We start from the raw sequence: 17,368 nt of genomic DNA on the forward strand, positions 1-17,368 counted from the left end.
GGGACAAGAGAGGTTTCTCAGATACAGTCTGTTGTGGGTCTGGTCTGGCTCTGTCTAGGGAAATGAATTCCTGAGGGTTCAAAGCACTCTCTCCCACTCACTCAGTCCCTCACTCAGTCCCTTGCTCTCTCTCTCTCTTGGACTTACTGTCTCATTCTCTCGTTCTCCTTAACTCTTCAAATTGTTTTCTCTCTTTCTTTCTCTTTCTCAGCAAAGGACTGCAAGATGAAAGGATCAGACTTTTTCTCATCTGAGTGGAGAGAGAGAGAGGGATATAGTGAAAGGAGAGAGCGAGGGATAGAGGGGTAAAGAGGTTTCTCGGTGTTGACCTTGTCTGGCTGCCAAGTGGTGGGAGGGAGGAGGGGGGTGCCCCCAGATGAGAGGGCTAAAAGTCACATCCCCAGATGCAGAAAACAGAGGGAGCGACAGGGTGGAGTGTAGAAAACAGAGGGAGCGACAGGGTGGAGTGTAGAAAACAGAGGGAGCGACAGGGTGGAGTGTAGAAAACAGAGGGAGCGACAGGGTGGAGTGTAGAAAACAGAGGGAGCGACAGGGTGGAGTGTAGAAAACAGAGGGAGCGACAGGGTGGAGTGTAGAAAACAGAGGGAGAGAAGGAAAGGAGAGTGGTGGATACTGCTAGATGGGAGAGAGCGAAACAATAGTGTGTATTTTGAGAACCAACCCAGTGGGTTGCAAACGCACACACACACACGTCACACACGTACGCACACACAGACACACTGGATAGTGGCAGTTTTTTCACATTGCGTCACCTCACAGTCTTAATTGCTGTTGGTTGTGGCTATTTAGTGTTTTGCCCTCTTCCTGTCTCCTATTACGCATTAGTGTGTGTGTGTGTGTGTGTGTGTGTGTGTGTGTGTGTGTGTGTGTGTGTGTGTGTGTGTGTGTGTGTGTGTGTGTGTGTGTGTGTGTGTGTGTGTGTGTGTGTGTGTGTGTGTGTGTGTGTGTGTGTGTGTGTGTGTGTGTGTGTGTGTGTGTGTGTGTGTGTGTGTGTGTGTGTGTGTGTGTGTGTGTGTGTGTGCTTGCGTCTCACTGGAAGTGTATGGATTTTTTGGAACAGTTTGCTCTCCTTCTCTTTTTCCAAAATCCTCCCTTCCCACCCATTCCCCCTCTCCCTCTCCTCTCCAAAATGTCCTCCCTTCACTTTTCCCTTCCCACCCATTCTCCCCTACCAACACTGTTGAACTGTACACAGTTTTTCTCTCTTTCTCCTCCTCTTCTCCAATGTCCTCTGTTCTCTTTTCCCTTCCCACCCATTCCCCCTCTCCCTCTCCTCTCCAAAATATCCTCCCTTCACTTTTCCCTTCCCACCCATTCCCCCTCTCCCTCTCCTCTCCAAAATATCCTCCCTTCACTTTTCCCTTCCCACCTATTCTCCTTCTCCCTGTCCACTCCTTTTCCCTTCCCACCCCCTCTCCCTCTCACTCTCCTCTCCAAAATATCCTTCCTTCACTTTTCCCTTCCCACCTATTCTCCTTCCCCCTGTCCACTCCTTTTCCCTTCCCACCCATTCTCCCTCTCCTCTCCTTTCCCTTCCCACCCATCACCCCACTCCACCATCAGCCCAGTTCATTCCAACCCAGTCCCAGTCCCAACTGGGCTGTCTGAAATGTGTAATGGCTTCGAGAACTTTTAGTTTACCACTACCCCCCCCCCTCTTCTCTTCCACCCCCTCTCAAGGTTCTCGCCCTTCACCTTTTCCATTCCCACCCTAAACCCTCCACTCCCCAAACTACCCCCTCAATCCCCCTAGTAGTTGTTCACTCTCCCTATATGTCACCCCCAAACACACACACACACCTGTTCCACACCCCACACCCCCCCTCTCTAAACTCTCCACCCTCCTAAAAGCTGCCCCCACAATTCCCCACTAGTGTGTGTTCTCTCCTTATAGATCAGCTCACAAACATTGCATGCAGATACACACACCTGCCTTTCCCTTCCTCACCTCCAACCCTCCACCCCTCCCCTTCTCATCTCCCTCCTCCACCCCAGCAGCAGCATTCCCCTCCAGGCTAGATATGCCAAGCCTGAGCCCCTGTCTGCTCCAGCAGCTCCACACATCTGGTCCCCCCCCCCCCTCTCTCTCTCTCGCTCTCTCTCTCTGAAGGCTGTAATACAGCGTGACAGGTCCCCCCCCCCCCCCCCCCCCCACATGCACACAGACAAGCATGCACTACGCGTTTCTCCATAGGATAAATAACTTTTCGGGCCGGTGACACGGATTAGGTCTAGTCATGAGCATTTTTTATGGAGATTCTCCATTGAAAGTGCCTTTTAGTCCAGGACGTTGTGATGGAAGGGTTATGTCGGTATAACAGTTGTTTCAGCTGAAACACAGCAGAACTAAGTTCAAACAATATTTGAAATAATTTAAAATACGTTCGTTGTGCTTGACTGCGCTTGCCTCGTGCATATTGGAAGTCACAGTGGTGAATTTCAAAGTTGGTTGAATCGGAGAGATGGAAAAGTTTTAGTGTGGAGACTGAAGGATGAGGGTTGCTAAAACGTAACAATTTTTTTTATTTTTACTTTGGCCCAGGTCCTATCCTGCTATTTCTCTCTTTTAGACTCTCTCTCCCTCCGTCTCTTTCTCTCTGTTTCTCTGTCTCTCTGTCTCTCTCTCTCCGTCTCTCCCTCCATCTCTTTCTCTCTGTTTCTCTGTCTCTCTCTCTCTCCGTCTCTCCCCCCGTCTCTTTCTCTCTGTTTCTCTGTCTCTCTCTCTCTCCGTCTCTCCCTCCATCTCTTTCTCTCTGTTTCTCTGTCTCTCTCTCTCTCCGTCTCTCCCCCCGTCTCTTTCTCTCTGTTTCTCTGTCTCTGTCTCTCTCTCTCTGTCTCTCTCTTTCTCTCTCTGTCTCTCTCTCTCTCCGTCTCTCTCTCTCTGTCAGTCTCTCTCTCTCTCTGTCTCTCTCTCTCTCTCTCTCTCTCTCTCTCTCTCTCTCTCTCTCTCTCTCTCTCTCATATTGTCTACCCCTCCCTCTCCTTTCCTCTCTCCTTCTCTGTCTGCAGACGCCAGTGTCTATGGCACACTCAGCAGGCTCAACTATTGCAGTGAGAAGTGTTGAGATTGCATCACATGAAGAAAGGGAGAGCTGATTGGAAAGGAGAGAGGGAGGAGAACAGAGGGAGAGAAGTAAAGGGAAAGTACGGCAGAGGGACGGGAAGGGGCGGAGAGGCTACTCTTTCCCCTCTCTCTTTCTGTCTCTCTCTCTTATACACATACTATCCCCCTCTCTCTCTCTCTCGTTCTCTCTCCTCCCTCTCTCTTATACACTCACTATCACTCTATCTCTTTCTGTTTCTCCTCCTTCTATCTAAAAATCCTAGTGCTCTGTGTTTTCTGGCCGATGTCCATGGGCTGCTAGGTAAGAGCTCTCTTCCTGCTGCTTTCGTCATCCCTCCCTCCTTCCCTCCTTCTATCCCACCATTTTATTTATCTCCATCTACCAGTTCTATCCCCCTTTCAATCTCCTTCTCTCGTTTGAACTGAATTCTTTATTGTATTCTTCTCTTATCTATCTCACTCTTTCTCTCACTACAGTACTACAACAGGTGTCCAATTTCAGCTCTCTTCATTGTACTTCAGTGAAGGCAATCTCTCTCTCTCTCTCTCTCTCTGTCTCTCTCTCTCTCTCTCTCTCTCTCTCTCTCTCTCTCTCTCTCTCTCTCTCTCTCTCTCTCTCTCTCTCTCTCTCTCTCTCTCTCTATCTCTCTCTCTCGCTCGCTCTCTCTGTCAATTTTTCTCCAAACATTTGTTAGTTACAGTGAGTATCATAAGTATTCACATTTCACATTTTGTTGCGTGACAAAGTGGGATTGAAATGAATTTCATTGTGATATTTTCATGTAATTGATATGCACAAAATATTCCATTATGTCAAAGTGAAAAGAAAATTCTACAAATGTTAACATGAATAAAAACGAAATAACTAAAATACAGTTGTTTCAAAAGTATTCACCCTTTTGTCTAGACAAGCCTAAATCAGTTCAAGAGTAGAATTTGGCTTAAGAAGGTTCCTCAGTCAAGTATTGAATTTCAAGCACAGATTCGACTACAAAGACCTTTTTGAAAGCCTCATTTAGAAGGGCAGTGATTGGTAGATGGGTAACAATAACAAATGAGACATTGAATATCTCTTTAAGTATGGTGAACTGAATCCTTATGCTGAGGGTGATGTATTAAACCGCCCAGACACAAGAAAGATACAGTCGTCCTTCTGAACTGAGCTGCAGGACAGGAAGGAACCTGCTCAGGGGATGTTAGCTCACTGGTGATTTTAAAACAGCGATGGAGTTCAATGGCTGTGAAGGTGGAAAACTGAAGATGGATCAACAACATTGTCGTTACTACGTCCTTATAAGGCTTTATGCAATACCATTGCAACATTATATGCATGTATAAAGGCCTGGTTTTTAGACACAGACAGAAAGTGCATATGCTGTTGCATAATGCCTTATAAGGACATAGTGGGATGGAGGGATGGAGAAACTTGACGAGAGAGAGGGACGAAGAGGATGAAAATAGAAGAATATAACTTTTACAGAAAGTCAGAACAGACATAACTAACAAACGTATGAAGAGACATTCCCTAAAAAAAACGAAATGAAAGAGAAAAAACAGTCGTATGACAAACAGCAGGAGAGACATAGAAAGGAGAAGGTGGGGCTCAGGACCGGTCGTATGACAAACAGCAGGAGAGACATAGAAAGGAGAAGGTGGGGCTCAGGACCGGTCGTATGACAAACAGCAGGAGAGACATAGAAAGGAGAAGGTGGTGCTCAGGACCGGTCATATGACAAACAGCAGGGGAGACATAGAAAGGAGAAGGTGGGGCTCAGGACCGGTCATATGACAAACAGCAGGAGAGACATAGAAAGGAGAAAGTGGGGCTCAGGACCGGTCGTATGACAAACAGCAGGAGAGACATAGAAAGGAGAAGGTGGGGCTCAGGACCGGTCATATGACAAACAGCAGGAGAGACATAGAAAGGAGAAGGTGGGGCTCAGGACCGGTCGTATGACAAACAGCAGGAGAGACATAGAAAGGAGAAAGTGGGGCTCAGGACCGGTCGTATGATAAACAGCAGGGGAGACATAGAAAGGAGAAGGTGGGGCTCAGGACCGGTCGTATGATAAACAGCAGGGGAGACATAGAGGAAGTGTGGATGAAATAAAAGAGTACAGAATAGTAGAGAAAAAAACAAGAAAAGGGGAGTTTTATGAGAAAAAGGGAGTGAGGGAATGGAGAGAGAGAGAGAGAGGAAAGGAAGGAGAGAAAGAGAAGAAAGGAGAGAAGCAGTGAAAGAGGGCAAGACAGAGGCGTTAGGGGGGTATGATAGAGTTGAGAGTTAAGGCAAGCCACAGGAAGGGAGGGAGGGATAGAAGGAGTGAAAAAGGGCAAGAGAGAGGCGTTAGGGGTTATGATACAACTGAGGATTTGGAGAAGAAATTAAGCAACAGGAAAAAGAATGAGAGAGAGAAGGAGGGAGAGAAGAAAAAGGGAGGGAGAGAGAAGGAGTGAAAGAGGGCAAGGGAGAGGCTTAAAGGGGGTACGATACAGAGGAAAGGAACGCCACAGGAAGGAGAGAAAGAAGAAGGGAGGGAGAGGCGTGTATGGAGGAGGGAGAGGCCAGCGCAGGGCGCCGTGGAAACGAAGGTTTCCTGTCTGAGGAGGAAAGAATCTCTCATCTCAGGGTGTGTGATACACCACTGTGTGTGTGTGTGTGTGTGTGTGTGTGTGTGTGTGTGTGTGTGTGTGTGTGTGTGTGTGTGTGTGTGTGTGTGTGTGTGTGTGTGTGTGTGTGTGTGTGTGTGTGTGTGTGTGTGTGAGAGACATACTGTACTCTGGAGCTAAGGGGTATAGAGGGGGGTCTGCTGAGACTGCATGTGGTGCAGTGTGTGTGTGTGTGTGTTGGGTGGCGGGGGATCAGTAAGGGGGCCTGGGCATTCTGCCCAAAGGGAGGTCATTGAGGAAAACAGTGAGAGGAAGGGGGAGCCGCGTGTGTGTGTGTGTGTGTGTGTGTGTGTGTGTGTGTGTGTGTGTGTGTGTGTGTGTGTGTGTGTGTGTGTGTGTGTGTGTGTGTGTGTGTGTGTGTGTGTGTGTGTGTGTGTGTGTGTCTGCATACATATGGTGGTATATGTGCATGCCTCAACAATACTCTGAATAGCAGTGTGTGTGAGAAGTTAGGGAGGTTCTTATGGAATGCAGAGCCACTGTGGTGAGTTGGCACGCAGTGAGAAGTGTGTGTGTGTGTGTGTGTGTACTGCATGTCTACTGTGTGTGTATACTGTGTGTGTGTAACTAACTGTAACACTGACTTCATTGTGGTGAGGAGTCTGTTCTATATTACTGTATATTGGAGATCTTTTCTGTATTATATAATTGCAGTGTGTATCCCAACAGGTTTACACTTACTCCAGTTCAGTGGGTTTACTGTAAAAACGTGTTAATATCACAGAGTAGACTTTATGGCTCTAATAGCCCTGTTACCCTTCGTTGACATTAATGTGTAGCTGATAAGGGAAGCTTTAATGAAAGAGGTCAGTAGATGAAAAGCTGCCTTTGTGAATAAATAAATGAAACCGTGTGTGTGTTGTTTTGTAGCTGGTGTAGTATAGGGACGTCTCCCTCCTCAGCACCTGAACTAACTGTTACTGACCTCTTCTGTCCAAGCTTCCACCACCAGCTACACACTGATGTCACTGACAGATCCGTGTTAGACTCTGACCTCACACAGTTACTCACATGAATCTGGAGTCAGGATTTGACTAAGGAGTTCACTGGGTCAAAGCTTTTTTGCTGACTCTGGAAATGGGGGGGGGGGGGGGGGGACTGTGTGTGTGTGCGCATATGCAAGTGTGTACGTACACATTTGTGTGTGTGTGAGTGCAATGCATACTGTGTGTATGCGTGTGTTCGTACAGTATGTGTGTGTGTGTGCATACAGTGTGAGTGTGTGTGTGTGTGTATGGGGAATCTTAAGTGAGCGTTTGGTTGACAGTTCAGACGTGTACTCTTCGCAGCATGCTGTGAGACTGGGTGGATCTTCCCCTAGTCTTCCACTAGCGTTTAACAGCCCTAACAGACGTGTGGTTCTCTCTCACAGAACCACTGTACTGTAGAGGGAGTTGCTGACGTGTGTGTGTCTGAGCGTACGAGAAAATGGGACAGTGTGTGTGTGTTGGTGTGTGTGTGTGTGTGTAATTGCACATTTACGAGAGGAATAGGATGAAAGACAGAGAGATAGCAAGTGGGCTTGTTGAGACAAGTGTGAGTGGGTGTATGTGTAGACTTTAGTGTAGAGGGGAGTGTGGAGGGGAGTGTGGAGGGGAGGTTAGAGGGGAGTGTGGAGGGGAGGTTAGAGGGGAGTGTGGAGGGGAGGTTAGAGGGGAGTGTAGATGTGTGTTGAACATGGGAGGCCCAAGGAAGACACAATTATCTCCTTCAGACACACACCACACTGTCCCAGTCTGTTTCTCTATGGGAGGTAGAGGGGGACAAAGGCTTCTCTGAGAGAAGCAGAGGGGCTTCTACAAAGAGCAGCTGACCCCATCCCATGGCTCAGTGAGGAAGTGTATGGGGCGAACAAACACATACTCTGCCCTGTACTCATCCCCCCATTCATCCAGGCCCTCACCCTCCCTATATCCAGCCCCTCACCCTCCCTTATCCAGCCCCTCACCCCCCCTATAACCAGCCCCTCACCCTCCCTATATCCAGCCCCTCACCCTCCCTTATCCAGCCCCTCACCCTCCCTTATCCAGCCCCTCACCCTACCTATATCCAGCCCCTCACCCTCCCTATATCCAGCCCCTCACCCTCCCTATATCCAGCCCCTCACCCTCCCTATATCCAGCCCCTCACCCTCCCTTATCCAGCCCCTCACCCTCCCTATATCCAGCCCCTCACCCTCCCTATATCCAGCCCCTCACCCTACCTATATCCAGCCCCTCACCCTCCCTATATCCAGCCCCTCACCCTCCCTATATCCAGCCCCTCACCCTCCCTATATCCAGCCCCTCACCCTCCCTTATCCAGCCCCTCACCCTCCCTATATCCAGCCCCTCACCCCCCCTATATCCAGCCCCTCACCCTCCCTATATCCAGCCCCTCACCCTCCCTATAACCAGCCCCTCACCCTCCCTATAACCAGCCCCTCACCCTGCCTATAACCAGCCCCTCACCCTGCCTATAACCAGCCCCTCACCCTGCCTATAACCAGCCCCTCACCCTGCCTATAACCAGCCCCTCACCCTGCCTATAACCAGCCCCTCACCCTGCCTATAACTAGCCCCTCACCCTCCCTATAACCAGCCCCTCACCCTGCCTATAACCAGCCCCTCACCCTCCCTATAACCAGCCCCTCACCCTCCCTATAACCAGCCCCTCACCCTCCCTATAACCAGCCCCTCACCCTCCCTATAACCAGCCCCTCACCCTCCCTATAACCAGCCCCTCACCCTCCCTATAACCAGCCCCTCACCCTCCCTATAACCAGCTCTTCACTTCATCTAACTGTTCTGATATTTGACAAAAGGCACTGTTGATCAAGATGTTTGTTTGGCTGTCACATCCTTGATGAAGTGTGTGTGTGTCTTTGTTATGGTCACGAACATTGTTTTGTGTCTTGCGTAATAAAATTTTAAAATACTTTAATTTGCTGTGGTGTTTTTACATCCGTGTCTTAAACCCGTGTGTGTGTGTGTGTGTGTGTGTGTGTGTGTGTGTGTGTGTGTGTGTGTGTGTGTGTGTGTGTGTGTGTGTGTGTGTGTGTGTGTGTGTGTGTGTGTGTGTCTGTGTGTGTGTGTGTAACATGATGTGTGTGTAAAGGCCTCTGTGCGTGTGTGTAGAATGATGTGTGTGTAACGTGTGTATGTAATGTTGGTGTGTGTAAAGGCCTCTGTGCGTGTGTGTAGAATGATGTGTGTGTAACGTGTGTATGTAATGTGTGTGTGTGTAAAGGCCTCTGTGCGTGTGTGTAGAATGATGTGTGTGTAACGTGTGTATGTAATGTGTGCGTGTGTGTAGAAGGATGTGTGTGTATGTAATGTTGGTGTGTGTAAAGGCCTCTGTGCGTGTGTGTAGAATGATGTGTGTGTAACGTGTGTATGTAATGTGTGTGAAAGCTCTTGTTGCGTGTGAGAAAGTTGCTTCTGAACAAACCCAGTCCCACCCAGTTGATGGAAATATGCACAGAGAGCCATGGCTCAATGTTACAGTTAATTGCCTGTGGCTACTGAGGAAAATAAGTTTGGATCTGGGTCACGCTATTGTATTCATGCCCAGTAACATACCATCATTTAGCTATAGGATTACCATCCCATAATACTTAGCTATAGGATAGGATTACCATACCATAATATTTAGCTATAGGATAGGATAACCATACCATACCATAATATTTAGCTATAGGATTACTATACTATCCACTCCATTCAGATCTACGTAATTACAGAAATGGGGCTATTGGGATTTTTTTGAAGTTGGATAAAATATAGAAGAATTGACCCAAGAGTTATAGCTGATCAGCTGATCTGACTGGGGAATAGTTAAAGGAAAGACCAGAGTTGTTCCTGATCAGCTGATCTGACTGGGGAGTAGTTATAGGAAGACCCAGAGTTGTTCCTGATCAGCTGATCTGACTGGGGAGTAGTTATAGGAAGACCCAGAGTTGTTCCTGATCAGCTGATCTGACTGGGGAATAATTAAAGGAAAGACCAGAGTTGTTCCTGATCAGCTGATCTGACTGGGGAATAGTTAAAGGAAAGACCAGAGTTGTTCCTGATCAGCTGATCTGACTGGGGAGTAGTTATAGGAAAGACCAGAGTTGTTCCTGATCAGCTGATCTGACTGGGGAATAGTTAAAGGAAAGACCGGAGTTGTTCCTGATCAGCTGATCTGACTGGGGAGTAGTTAAAGGAAGACCCAGAGTTGTTCCTGATCAGCTGATCTGACTGGGGAGTAGTTATAGGAAGACCCAGAGTTGTTCCTGATCAGCTGATCTGACTGGGGAGTAGTTAAAGGAAAGACCAGAGTTGTTCCTGATCAGCTGATCTGACTGGGGAGTAGTTAAAGGAAAGACCAGAGTTGTTCCTGATCAGCTGATCTGACTGGGGAATAGTTAAAGGAAAGACCAGAGTTGTTCCTGATCAGCTGATCTGACTGGGGAGTAGGTAAAGGAAAGACCAGAGTTGTTCCTGATCAGCTGATCTGACTGGGGAGTAGTTAAAGGAAAGACCAGAGTTGTTCCTGATCAGCTGATCTGACTGGGGAATAGTTAAAGGAAAGACCAGAGTTGTTCCTGATCAGCTGATCTGACTGGGGAGTAGTTAAAGGAAAGACCGGAGTTGTTCCTGATCAGCTGATCTGACTGGGGAGTAGTTAAAGGAAGACCCAGAGTTGTTCCTGATCAGCTGATCTGACTGGGGAGTAGTTATAGGAAGACCCAGAGTTGTTCCTGATCAGCTGATCTGACTGGGGAGTAGTTAAAGGAAAGACCAGAGTTGTTCCTGATCAGCTGATCTGACTGGGGAGTAGTTAAAGGAAAGACCAGAGTTGTTCCTGATCAGCTGATCTGACTGGGGAATAGTTAAAGGAAAGACCAGAGTTGTTCCTGATCAGCTGATCTGACTGGGGAGTAGGTAAAGGAAAGACCAGAGTTGTTCCTGATCAGCTGATCTGACTGGGGAGTAGTTAAAGGAAAGACCAGAGTTGTTCCTGATCAGCTGATCTGACTGGGGAATAGTTAAAGGAAAGACCAGAGTTGTTCCTGATCAGCTGATCTGACTGGGGAGTAGTTATAGGAAGACCCAGAGTTGTTCCTGATCAGCTGATCTGACTGGGGAATAGTTAAAGGAAAGACCAGAGTTGTTCCTGATCAGCTGATCTGACTGGGGAGTAGTTAAAGGAAAGACCAGAGTTGTTCCTGATCAGCTGATCTGACTGGGGAGTAGTTATAGGAAAGACCAGAGTTGTTCCTGATCAGCTGATCTGACTGGGGAGTAGTTAAAGGAAAGACCAGAGTTGTTCCTGATCAGCTGATCTGACTGGGGAGTAGTTAAAGGAAAGACCAGAGTTGTTCCTGATCAGCTGATCTGACTGGGGAGTAGTTAAAGGAAGACCCAGAGTTGTTCCTGATCAGCTGATCTGACTGGGGAGTAGTTAAAGGAAAGACCAGAGTTGTTCCTAGTCATGTCAGATGGTTAGAAAAACTCCTGTCCTACTAGTGGAAATGTGATTGTCATGGCCATCACTAACGAGCATTATGATTGTCCCTTCTCTACTGGTGGGTGGGAATACTATAGTTGCCATGGTGTCATTGGACGAGCCTCTGGATCTGAAGCTTCCACAGGCCAATGGGAGAGTCAGGTTGGGAAAGAGGGCGTGTTCGGCCTCCATCTGCGCCCCCCTCAGTGCCACACGACAACGTCTGCTGCGTAACCTTCCGATGACCTACCCCTCACCACCTCCCTCTCCAGGTAAACACACACACACTCTCTCGCTCTCTCTCTATCTCTCTCTCTCTCTCTCTCTCTCTCTCTCTCTCTCTCTCTCTCTCTCTCACACACACTACCCCCCACCACACACACATAAATCCCTCTATTCATTTCTCGTTGTCTTAGAGGCCAGTGAGTCCATGTCTGTCCCAAGTGGCACCGTATTCCCTTTACAGTGCACTTGGCCCATATGGCTCTGGTTAAAAGTAGTACACTATGTAGGGAAAGGTACCATTTGGGACATGGACCGCGTCTCAAATCAACATCATGCTCCTCTCATTACCCGCTGTTGTATACACTTAAAATGTCGTTATGGAGTGTGAGTGTGTCATTATGGACAGCAGAGTGGCACTGCAGACTGCAGCTGAACACTCAGTATTATGCCAATGACAGCCTCGCTAACCAACGACAGCCTCGCTAACCAATGACAGCCTCGCTAACCAACGACAGCCACGCTATCCAACGACAGCCTCGCTATCCAACGACAGCCTCGCTAACCAACGACAGCCACGCTATCCAACGATAGCCTCGCTAACCAACGATAGCCTCGCCAACCAACGACAGCCTCGCTAACCAACGACAGCCTCGCTAACCAACGACAGCCTCGCTAACCAACGTCTGCCTCGCTTTCCAATGATAGCCTCGCTAACCAACGACAGCCACGCTATCCAACGACAGCCTCGCTATCCAACGATAGCCTCGCTAACCAACGACAGCCTCGCTAACCAACGTCTGCCTCGCTTTCCAACGACAGCCTCGCTAACCAACGACAGCCTCGCTAACCAACGACAGCCTCGCTAACCAACGATAGCCTCGCCAACCAACGACAGCCTCGCCAACCAACGACAGCCTCGCCTACCAACGACAGCCTCGCTAACCAACGACAGCCTCGCTAACCAACGTCTGCCTCGCTTTCCAATGATAGCCTCGCTAACCAACGACAGCCTCGCTAACCAACGACAGCCACGCTATCCAACGACAGCCTCGCTATCCAACGATAGCCTCGCTAACCAACGATAGCCTCGCCAACCAACGACAGCCTCGCTAACCAACGACAGCCTCGCTAACCAACGTCTGCCTCGCTTTCCAATGATAGCCTCGCTAACCAACGATAGCCTCGCCAACCAACGACAGCCACGCTATCCAACGATAGCCTCGCTAACCAACGATAGCCTTGCCAACCAACGATAGCCTCGCTTTCCAATGATAGCCTCGCTAACCAACGATAGCCTCGCTAACCAACGACAGCCTCGCTATCCAACAATAGCCTCGTTAACCAACGGCAGCCTCGCTATCCAACGACCGCCTTGCTAACTAATGCTTTGTAAGTGGTGCCAGTCTGTGTGTCTTTGTGAGAGACTGAGAGAGTGAGAGTGAGAGAGTGTGTGTGTGTGTGTGTGTGTGTGTGTGTGTGTGTGTGTGTGTGTGTGTGTGAAGTAAATGTATTTTACTTTGTATGCAGCTGTGTGTTTGTGTGTGTGCTGCTCATATGTACTATACATGGGTCTCGTGTGTGACCTCACCCCCTCTCCCCCCACCAGGTACCCCCCTGTACCACCAGGAGAGGGCAGGTTCCTGCACCCCCCCTGCCATGGACCTGAGTCTCTCCCCCTCCTTCCGACACGCACCCTCCCCCTCTCCCTCCCCCTCCTCCCGCCATGCACCCTCCCCCTCTGCCTCCCCCTCCTCACCCCTGGACTACCCACCCAGCTGCAGCCCAGCCACACCCATCTACTCCAGGGTAAGTCAGCGTGTTTGCGAGCCACAGGAGGTTGGTGGCACCTTCATTAGGGAGAACGGGCACGTTTTAATGACTGGAGCGCAGTAAGTGGAATGGTATGAAATACGTCAAACATGTAGTTCCCATGTGTTTGATGCCAATCCATGTACTCCGTTCCAGACATTATTATGAGCCGTCCTCCCCTCAGCAGTCTCCACTGGTGCCTGTGTGTGTGTGTGACAGGGAGGAAGAAGTTGCCCTTAGCTATATACAACTTATACAACTCCTCCCAAGCATAACATAGTCAGGGGAATAACGCAAAACTGATCTTAGGTCAGTATGTGTAGGGGCAACTTGATGCTACTCTGAGTCAAATCAATGTGCAATGATGGGTGGGGTGACAGGCGGGTGAGCCTGTATGTAATAAACTTGGGCCTGTATTCACAAAGCCACTCAGAGTAGGAGCCTCTAACTTATTCATTATGATTTAAAAGGCAGAATTGATCCTCGATGAACACTCCTACTCCGAAACATTTGAAACAATTTCATGGTGACAGTTTTACTTAACACATAACTGACCTATTTTGTGTCTGAAGGGAAAAAAAGATTTAGTAAGAGAGAAGAGAGTTCTCTCTATAGCGCTTCTTAGTATAGAGATTCATCTTAGGGAGTGTGAGTGCGTGTGCATGTGTGCATGCGTGTGTGTGTGCGTGCGTGTGTGTGTGTCTACGTGTGGCAGGCAGTGTGGTCAGAATGTGGGATAGTTGATTAGTGAATACACTCCACACATAGTGGACAGAAGTGAATTAAATCTGTAGTGAATCTAATTTGCCAGCATGCTGTCTGCACACAGTCATACTGTGGTTCTCACTTAATCAGATTTAAAACAGGGCTGGAGGGGTAAAAGACAGACAGACAGACAGACAGACAGACAGACAGACAGACAGGCAGACAGACAGACAGACAGACAGACAGACAGACAGACAGACAGACAGACAGACAGACAGACAGACAGACAGACAGACAGGACCCATACAAATCAGCTGGGCTTGACAATCTAGACCCTCTATTTCTGAAAAATTCCGCCGCCATTGTCGCAACCCCTATTACCAGCCTGTTCAACCTCTCTTTCATATCGTCTGAGATCCCCAAGGATTGGAAAGCTGCCGCGGTCATCCCCCTCTTCAAAGGGGGAGACACCCTGGATCCAAACTGTTACAGACCTATATCCATCCTGCCCTGCCTATCTAAGGTCTTCGAAAGCCAAGTTAATAAACAGATCACTGACCATCTCGAATCCCATCGTACCTTCTCCGCTGTGCAATCCGGTTTCCGAGCCGGTCACGGGTGCACCTCAGCCACGCTCAAGGTACTAAACGATATCATAACCGCCACTGATAAAAGACAGTACTGTGCAGCCGTCTTCATCGACCTGGCCAAGGCTTTCGACTCTGTCAATCACCATATTCTTATCGGCAGACTCAGTAGCCTCGGTTTTTCTGATGACTGCCTTGCCTGGTTCACCAACTACTTTGCAGACAGAGTTCAGTGTGTCAAATCGGAGGGCATGTTGTCCGGTCCTCTGGCAGTCTCTATGGGGGTACCACAGGGTTCAATTCTCGGACCGACTCTTTTCTCTGTATATATCAATGATGTTATTATTATTATTTTTTTATTTTTTATATAGCCCTTCGTACATCAGCTGATATCTCAAAGTGCTGTACAGAAACCCAGCCTAAAACCCCAAACAGCAAGCAATGCAGGTGTAGAAGCACGGTGGCTAGGAAAAACTCCCTAGAAAGGCCAAAACCTAGGAAGAAACCTAGAGAGGAACCAGGCTATGAGGGGTGGCCAGTCCTCTTCTGGCTGTGCCGGGTGGAGATTATAACAGAACTATGCCAAGATGTTCAAAATATTCATAAGTGACAAGCATGGTCAAATAATAATCATGAATAATTTTCAGTTGGCTTTTCATAGCCGATCATTAAGAGTTGAAAATAGCAGGTCTGGGACAGGTGGCGGTTCCATAACCGCAGGCAGAACAGTTGAAACTGGAATAGCAGCAAGGCCAGGTGGACTGGGGACAGCAAGGAGTCATCATGCCTGGTAGTCCTGACGTATGGTCCTAGGGCTCAGGTCCTCCGAGAGAGAGAAAGAAAGAGAGAATTGGAGAGAGCCAAGATTTTCAAAATGTTCATAAATGACAAGCATGGTCAAATAATAATCAGGAATAAATATCAGTTGGCTTTTCATAGCCGATCATTAAGAGTTGAAAACAGCAGGTCTGGGACAGGTAGGGGTTCCATAACCGCAGGCAGAACAGCTGAAACTGGAATAGCAGCAAGGCCAGGCGGACTGGGGACAGCAAGGAGTCATCATGCCCGGTTTGCCGTGACGTATGGTCCTAGGGCTCAGGTTCTCCGAGAGAGAGAAAGAAAGAGAGAAACGAGAGAATTAGAGAGCATACTTAAATTCACACAGGACACTGGATAAGATAGGAGAAGTACTCCAGGTATAACCAACTGACCCTAGCCCCCCGACACATAAACTACTGCAGCATAAATACTGGAGGCTGAGACAGGAGGGGTCAGGAGACACTGTGGCCCCATCAGAAGAAACCCCCGGACAGGGCCAAACAGGAAGGATATAACCCCACCCACTTTGCCAAAGCACAGCCCCCACACCACTAGAGGGATATCTTCAACCACCAACTTACAATCCTGAGACAAGGCCGAGTATAGCCCACAAAGATCTCCACCACAGCACAAACCAAGGGGGGGCGCCAACCCAGACAGGAAGATCACGTCAGTAACTCAACCCACTCAAGTGACGCACCCCTCCCAGGGACGGCATGAAAGAGCACCAGTAAGCCAGTGACTCAGCCCCTGTAATAGGGTTAGAGGCAGAGAATCCCAGTTGAGAGAGGGGATGTCCAGTGGAGAGAGGGGATGTCGGAATGTTGCTCTTGCTGCGGGCGATTCCCTGATCCACCTCTACGCAGACGACACCATTCTGTATACTTCTGGCCCTTCCTTGGACACTGTGCTATCTAACCTCCAAACGAGCTTCAATGCCATACAACACTCCTTCCGTGGCCTCCAACTGCTCTTAAACGCTAGTAAAACCAAATGCATGCTTTTCAACCGTTCGCTGCCTGCACCCGCCCGCCCGACTAGCATCACCACCCTGGACGGTTCCGACCTAGAATATGTGGACATCTATAAATACCTAGGTGTCTGGCTAGACTGTAAACTCTCCTTCCAGACTCATATTAAACATCTCCAATCCAAAATCAAATCAAGAATCGTCTTTCTATTTCGCAACAAAGCCTCCTTCACTCACGCCGCCAAACTCACCCTAGTAAAACTGACTATCCTACCGATCCTCGACTTCGGCGATGTCATCTACAAAATAGCTTCCAATACTCTACTCAGCAAACTAGATGCAGTTTATCATAGTGCCATCCGTTTTGTTACTAAAACACCTTATACCACCCACCACTGCGACCTGTATGCTCTAGTCGGCTGGCCCTCGCTCTGGATAAGAGCGTCTGCTAAATGACTTAAATGTAAATGTAATATTCGTCGCCAGACCCACTGGCTCCAGGTCATCTATAAGTCCATGCTAGGTAAAGCTCCACCTTATCTCAGTTCACTGGTCACGATATCAACACCCACCCGTAGCACGCGCTCCAGCAGGTATATCTCACTGATCATCCCAAAAGCCAACACCTAATTTGGCCGCCTTTCCTTCCAGTTCTCTGCTGCCTGTGACTGGAACGAATTGCAAAAATCGCTGAAGTTGGAGACTTTTATTTCCCTCACCAACTTTAAACATCTGCTATCTGAGCAGCTAACCGATTGCTGCAGCTGTACATGGTCCATCTGTAAACAGCCCACCCAATTTACCTACCTCATCCCCTTAATGTTTTTACTTATTTACTTTTCTGCTCTTTTGCACACCAGTATCTCTACTTGCTCATGATCATCTGATGATTTATCACTCCAGTGTTAATCTGCTAAATTGTAATTATTCGCTCCTATGGCCTATTTATTGCCTACCTCATGCCTTTTGCACACAATGTATATAGACTCATTTTGTTTTTTTTACAACTGTGTTATTGACTTGTTT

The 17,368-nt window shown here is 48.4% G+C and overlaps 1 protein-coding gene across 1 annotated transcript in view; it reads left to right on the forward strand.

The window, feature by feature from the left end:
• Positions 1–17,368, forward strand: part of LOC139567947 (zinc finger protein GLIS2-like) — a 41,635-nt gene that overhangs the window by 16,742 nt on the left and 7,525 nt on the right. The window contains exons 2-3 of the mRNA XM_071389577.1: positions 11,326–11,499; positions 13,059–13,258. Of these exons, the coding sequence (XP_071245678.1) occupies positions 11,331–11,499; positions 13,059–13,258 (369 nt within the window). The 5' untranslated portion in view covers positions 11,326–11,330. The remainder of the gene's footprint in view (positions 1–11,325; positions 11,500–13,058; positions 13,259–17,368) is intronic.

This window comes from Salvelinus alpinus, chromosome 2 (genome assembly GCF_045679555.1).
Source record: "Salvelinus alpinus chromosome 2, SLU_Salpinus.1, whole genome shotgun sequence".
Lineage (NCBI taxonomy): Eukaryota > Metazoa > Chordata > Actinopteri > Salmoniformes > Salmonidae > Salvelinus > Salvelinus alpinus.